Below are 7,248 nucleotides of genomic sequence, written 5' to 3' on the forward strand. Positions count from 1 at the left end.
TATCTATACACAAATGCTAGCATTACTGAGCTGGAGTTTGCCTCTCTGATAAGTCCAGGTAAGTTTACTTACCTATCAACTGCCATTTTGTTTCAAGCCTTTCTCTTTCTAAAGTGGAGAACCCTGAATAATACTGTGGATGTGCTTTCTGATTATTTTTGTGGATTTTTTGCTTATTTTGTTTGTCTTGGATCTTGTCAGAGTGGAAAAGAGGACTGTGGTGAGAACTCTGGGTTGGACAAAATGGCTACACTCTTCTTTCACAATCCTGAAATGAGATTCAGTACCATCAACTGGCAGATAATGACAGATGAAGATTTGAGCTTTACTGAAAGAAAAAACTCAGAACAGGTTTTGAAGATTAGATTCTTCTCACTATTCAAAATAGCAAAGACATGGAGTCAACCTACATGCCCATCCATGGCGGATTGGATGAAGAAAATGTGGTACATATACACCATGGAATACTATGCAGCCATAAAAGAATGAGATCATGTCTTTTGCAGCAACATGGATGCATCTGGAGGCTATTATCCTAAGTGAACTAACTCTGAAACAGGAAACCAAATACCACATGTTCTCACTGGCAAGTGGGAACTGAACATTGGGTACTCATGGACATAAAGATGGCAACAACAGAAACTGGAGGGTACTAGAGGGAGGAGTGGGGAGGGGTTGCAAAACTAACTATTGGGTACAATGATCAGTACCTGGGTGATGGGATCGATTGTACCCCAAACCTCAGCGTCACACAGTATACCCAGGTAACAAATCTGTATGTGTACCCCTGAATCAAAAATAAAAGGTGAAATTATAAAAAATAAAAACCAAAATAAACTCTCTTGGAAATCTTTAAAAAAAAAAAAAAAAGTGTTCTTTTTAACTGTCCTTCAGACAAGCCGAAAAGGGTGAGGAGAGAATGTCAAAATTAGAAACTGAACTTCAGAAACCCCGAACCAAGGCAACCCCTGGGAAAGAAGACATCTCCAAAGTTAGTGCACAGCGACCTGGATTCCAGAGAGGACGGCTGAGTTCAGTTTAGAGATGAGAACTGCTAACTCCCAGAGCTTGACAACTTATGGTGGGCTTCTAGTAACAGAATAGGATAGGCAGAAAAGAGACAGAACATGAACCTCCATTTACATGGAGCAGGTGAGAAATGAGAGTGAAGAAGTTGTGCCATGCTGCAGGGTTTAAACACAGAAAGCTGTATGCAAAACACAAGAATTCACAAGGTGGCAATGTGTTTTCAGGGTACAGGTAATAATTAGCAAAAGAGACACAGAGACGATGGGAGTGATGCAAAGTCCGACAGGTGATACTGGGTGATACTTAAAGAACAGACAAGCATGTGGGAATCCTGCCTGATTCTGAAGAACTAGCACAGGGCATCCCAACCACTGGGCCACAGACCAATACTGGCTCCTGTCAGATCAGCCACAGCATTAGATTCTCAGAGAGTGCAAACCCCATTATGGACTATGCATTCAAGGGATCTAGGGTGCACTCTCCTTATGAGAATCTAATGATAAATGTAATGGGCTTGAATCATCCTGAAACCATCCGCTCCCTTCCTCAAGCCTGTCTGTGGAAAAATTGTCTTCCAAGAAACTGGTCCCTGGTGCCAAAAAGGTTGGGGACCACCGGACTAGTGGGATAGGCAGAGTCTTTGTTTAAACAGAAACATACGTCCTCAAAAAACAAAAATTAGCTCAGAGTGAGAGAGTAAAAAATCTGCCCACCGTTTATCAGACTACATTAATGTACATATATAAAGACAGCTGCAAACTGAACAGGAAATCTTTCTCTTAAGGGTGTTGAAGCTATAAAACGTCATAACAACTCTCTTTGTTGAATGACTCCTGCCTCAATTTACAACCCAGGTGCAGAGAGATTCAGATAAGGGGTTTCTGGATACAACAGTCCATCTTCATCTTAACTTTGTACATTGCAAAGAAACAGGAGCCTGGATCTATTTCATAGTCCAAATCCCTATCCCTGTTTTGTTTTGAACCTTTCAAACACTGCTTCATTTAAATACCATCTACATTCCACTCTTTCCTGCAATCCTATAATAATTCTATCTTTTCCTTTGCTGAGCCATCTCTGCAGTGGTCCACAGTCACCTTCGTTGCATTGCATCCATAAAGTCAACTGTATCAGATAACAGTTTTGCTCCTGGTGCGCTGATTGGGCTGGGGAAATTCTCATCTGTTTACTAGAATAGTATGAAGAAGCTAGACAGAAGCCAAGTTAGAAGATTAGGTCACTCAAAGGGAATTGTTGCTTTGGGACAAGGTCCAAGTCTACTTGTTAGAATCAAGATGTTAGGATAAGACAAGAAGTAAGTGTTCCATTATGCCGTACCTACATGTTGGTCTGTTGCAGTCTGAGTATCTCTTGCCTTCAGTTCTGATTGGTCTCAGAATAAGAAGATGGAGTTAGAATAGCAAAGAAAGATTCAGTGGTTTCAACTGAGGAAAGTGCCAGGAAGGTAGGAACCAGCTGGTTGAGACTGAAATCCAGGAGTATACAAAAAGCCCAGTGATATAAGCCCAGACACAGCAGTCCCTGGCCAGGGGGTTTGTCTGGGTTCTCACAAAAGGAAATGCCTGGGAATTAAAATCTGCAAAGGGCGAAGAGTTTCCTCCCCACAGAGCTTTCTTAACCTCTTTGAAGAGAAAAAGACTAGGCAGGAAAATAAGGAAACAGAGTAAAGGAGAGATGGGTAGAGCAGGTGGCAAAGCCCAAAATAATGAGTGTGGGAATAAGGGAAGTACCTTACAATCAAGCTCTATAAAGTCAGTGCTTCGTGCTAGAGTGGGAACTGGGCAAACTCATGGAAAACAGATTGAGTCTCATGTACTGGTGATCTTTAGACTTTGCACTATTTTTCTGAGCTGCAAGACTGCCCCATAGGAATTGACTTTTTTCTTTCTTACTTACTTTCTTTTTTTTTAGCATCTGAACCCCAGATCCCTGTTCAGAGGGTAGAGGATGGGAACACTGTGTTGTTGGTTTGTTTCATTCTCTAGAGGATTTGCTTCCAAGCAGCAGTGAATGGATCACTGTGAGAACACAACGATATTTTCATCTATGACTAAACTATTCTATTCTATTCCTGCTCCTTTTAGGGAGAGGAAAATTGTTCCTGGTTATTTTGGTCTAAAATTTTTCAAAACTTCCATTACAAATCATAAAGCAAGTTTGACTTCTGGGAATTTACACTTCAGTTAATAATTTTAAATGTATTTCTATGGTGAGGTATAACTTTATAAAGGTTATCTTTTTATGTAAGCAATGTATTTTTTAAACAACAACAAAACCTGTCACCACATTTGCTGTTTTGTGGTATGAGCCGATGCAGAAAGAATTCTCCTGTCAGATGGGGAGGACAAGACCACCTCTGAGACTAAGTTTTCAGATCTTGTCTTCAGTCATCTGTGGAGTAATCCATGCAGCCAGAAAGAAATCTTGAATTTCTAACAAATCCACCAGCACCACCCTGATAGCCTCTTGTTCAAGAGTGACAATGTTTCCTTGGCTCTTTTACTGAGGTACAGATAAATCTAGAAACACATTCCACTGCCACTCTTCCCTGTCCCCTTACACATACATCCTTCTTTCTTTCTTTCTTTCTTTCTTTAAAATCTCTGCTTCAAAGTGGGAAAGAAACTTAGAGGTTTCTAAGGGAAAAAGTGAATGTGAAAAAGTAAATATAAAATGATTACTAGCAGTAATTATTTTCTAAACCAGTGGCTTTCAAACTTTTTAAAACTACCACCAACAGTAAGAAAGGCATTTTCCGTCAGGTCCTACTACACGTACACTTAGACATATTTGTGTGTGTACATCTATAGATAGATATGATCCTGGTTCACAAAGCAATACAAATGGTACACTATGATTTTTCTTTTTTATTCTTTTGTTTTATAAAATATTTATCATTAGTCAATAAATTGATCTGATCTGCTAAATGAGTGGCAACCTGCTTTTTAACAAATACTCTTCTTGTGGGCAATATTAGCAGACAACCTATTCATCTTTATTCCAGAAAATAACTCAAAATAAGCTTTGTTTCCTAACACCAGACTTCTTCTGTCCAAAGGATCTACTTTTGCGATGTTCTTTTGTAGTGTGTCAGCTCCATTCTTGCCCTGAAAGTCCAGAAGTCAATGCAGATGTGATTACATAAGAAAATCAAGATCATATCTTTGTTATTTCTGATATCAACCCTAGATTCTGAACATCCCCTGCCCCTGAATATTTCTTAAGACAAAGTCTTTATAAGAACTGGCTAGAAATGGATTCAGCTTAGGCTATTACTGCAGGCAATGTCTGCAGAGACTTTTATTGGGCTGGAAATGACTTAGAAAGTGATGGAACAATAAAGGCAGATCAAATACCTTATGGCACTTCATAAAATAAAATAAAGCACACCCGTGAAGAAAAATGAAGTTGATCTGTGTGCTGTGAACCAATATTTAAGGTATTTGTTAAATTGAAAAAAATAAGATGAACGCATTGTGTGTAGTAGACTTCCACAGGTTTTTTAAAAGGGGAATGTACGTGCATAGAATATTTCTGAAAGGGTCCACAAGATATTAATAATGGGAATTGCTTATAGGCAACAGGAAAGAGATATAGAGGGCTTGGGAGTGTAGAAGTATTTAAAATAATACTTCTGTATACCTCTTCATGGTGTTTGATTTTTTTTTTATTTTGTGCATATACATATATTACTTTTTTAATTAAAAAGAGTTAATTTTTAAAAGAAATATTATATATCAGATTTTGTGATAGAGGGGGTATTTGCAAACTCTTTAGGATGAAGGGAATTTTCCTTGTGAGCAATTATGTAAAAGGATATTGATTTTAATAAATGGATATTTACTTTAATAAATGGATATTTATGATAACACCGAGATTTATCTCCTTCATTTACGTATCTTGTATGGTTTATAGAGTTGCATGTCCATTGCCTAGTGTTCATAGCAACCTTTTGAAATAGTTGTGACACGTACTAGAAGCAATGCTTTACAAATTAAAGCAAAACAAAGCAAAACAAAAAACCCTAAAATCTAAAGAAATTTAAAACCTAGAACATATCCTAAGGAAAGAAGTTTAGAGTCATGACATGACTGTGATGTAGTACAAACCTGGACATTTTACACTCTTAAGAGTTACCGAGAAGTTTATGAATAGCATTTTTAAAGTCTTCAACAATACTCCTCACAATGTTGATCTCTTAACTAAAGGACACTTGCATAGAGGAGGAAGAAGGCAGAAAAATAAATCTCCTGAAACTCTTTTCATAAAATATGCCTACTATTAGAAAGTAAATTGTCAACTAACAACTGGTTGAAAATTAACATTAAAGAAGTTGCATTCATATTCTCACTCTATAGATTTTCAGCTTTGCATTAGAACAAAGCTAAAATAATTACCTCAGTGGAAAAAGATGGAGATTTCAAAGCGTCACTACTGAATCTTGAAAAATACCTTTAAGGTTTGTGGGTTAACGTTATAGTATCTCCCAGTTTCCCTGGGACAATCCCAATTTATATCTCCGGTCTCCGTATAATTATTCATAGCACCCCTTTCATTCTCCAAAGTGCCCTAGTTTAGATGATAAACTATATCTCCACCCTATTAAATATCAATCTCTATTCTCCATACACCTTTAAGTTTGTCATTTTCTAGAAATTGGGCTTCATCTTGGGCCTAAGAATTACCTTCATTCATGCCAAAGCTGAGTGAGGCATACTCAGATCGTAACTGCATTTATGACTCTCAAATAAGAAAGAGAAGTTTTCCAAACCATTACCCACCAGCTTTCGCTTTATTAAAGAGATTAATAGTGGGAAGGGAGACTCAGATTCAGGGTCTGGTTCAGAAGTTTTGGCGTGTTGAGGTTTTCAAGGTGTGAACTAAGAATGACTTGGTGAGACTGATGTAAAGATAAATAATTGATACCACATAACACAGTTCTTTTTTTTTTTTTTTTTTTTGAGATGGACTCTTATTCTGTCGCTAGGCTAGAGTGCAGTGGCACGATCTTGGCTTACTGCAACCTCCGCCTCCCGGGTTCAAGCGATTCTCCTGCCTCAGTCTCCCAAGTAGCTGGGACTAGAGACACATGCCACCACTCCCAGCTAATATTTGTATTTTTAGTAGAGACAGGGTTTCACCATGTTAGCCAAGATGGTCTCGATCTCTTGACCTTGTGATCCACCCACTTCGGCCTCCCAAAGTGCTGGGATTACAGGTGTGAGCCACCATGCTTCTAAGTGACGCTCCTCCAGAGTCATTCATGTGTCATTTACTGGTTAACATTTGGAGAGTGGCTCCTGGAAGTAAGACACTGTTCTAAGCACTGCATCAGCTTTGTCAATAGTTTTAGGGACTTTGTACTCAGTTTCCAGTGGTTTGTTGAGATGTATTTTTTTCATCAGATTTTAACATCAGATGCTATACATCCGATTACAGATCAGATTTTATACATCAACCCGTCTCTGAACTCTTTCTGACTAGCACTCTTTAGAATTTCTGTGATTTATAACTACTCTATTTGATCATTAGAAAGATTATTCCCATAGCCCAGGTAGGTTGAATAGTAGCTGCAATTTTTTTTTTCCATGTAAGAAATACATGTATTTCTTCCATAGAACAAGCAACTGAATCCAAAGCCAAGTTGGCTATCACAGTACAGCATCTTTCACTCAGCGGTAAGCAGACCGCCTCTCCAGAATACATAACTATGGAGACTTAAGGCAATGCCACAGGTTGCTTTTAAGATGTGTCTGCCTGCTACATTCTCTGCAGCACATGGCACTTACATTAAAGTTATCATGTAATGATTACTTGAGGTTTCTGCGTGAAGTATTAAAGAATATTTTAATTGTTCTTTTATGTTTAGACTTACACTTTTAACAAAATATTTTCAGAACATGAATATTAACAGGCATGTACCAAAGGTCATGCATTCAGAGTGTCTCTCTGCAGGAGTTAGGCCTTGGTTCTGAATCCAACTGCTCGATTTGATTCCCCTAGTTGTTTGTGTGGATGTTTACATATGTCTTCTGTTTATTTCTCCCCTTTCTTTACTTTCTTGGAAATCTTTTTTTCCTATCCCATCACCAAACTTTTCACAAAGGGAATCTTATGGGTGTTCTTTTGTTCTAATCATCACTGGTTGAGTGGTTACTGTCACTGCCTTCACTGTCACTGTCACTTCCATTGTTGTTA

The 7,248-nt window shown here is 38.2% G+C and overlaps 1 protein-coding gene across 1 annotated transcript in view; it reads right to left on the reverse strand.

Moving 5' to 3' along the window:
- Positions 1–7,181: 7,181 nt before the first annotated feature.
- The window catches only part of DSPP (dentin sialophosphoprotein), a 17,141-nt gene continuing 17,074 nt past the window's right edge, over positions 7,182–7,248 (reverse strand). Inside the window, exon 7 of the mRNA XM_011990766.1 lies at positions 7,182–7,248. Coding sequence (XP_011846156.1) covers positions 7,182–7,248 — 67 coding nt within the window.

This window comes from Mandrillus leucophaeus, unplaced genomic scaffold (assembly GCF_000951045.1).
Source record: "Mandrillus leucophaeus isolate KB7577 unplaced genomic scaffold, Mleu.le_1.0 Scaffold381, whole genome shotgun sequence".
Lineage (NCBI taxonomy): Eukaryota > Metazoa > Chordata > Mammalia > Primates > Cercopithecidae > Mandrillus > Mandrillus leucophaeus.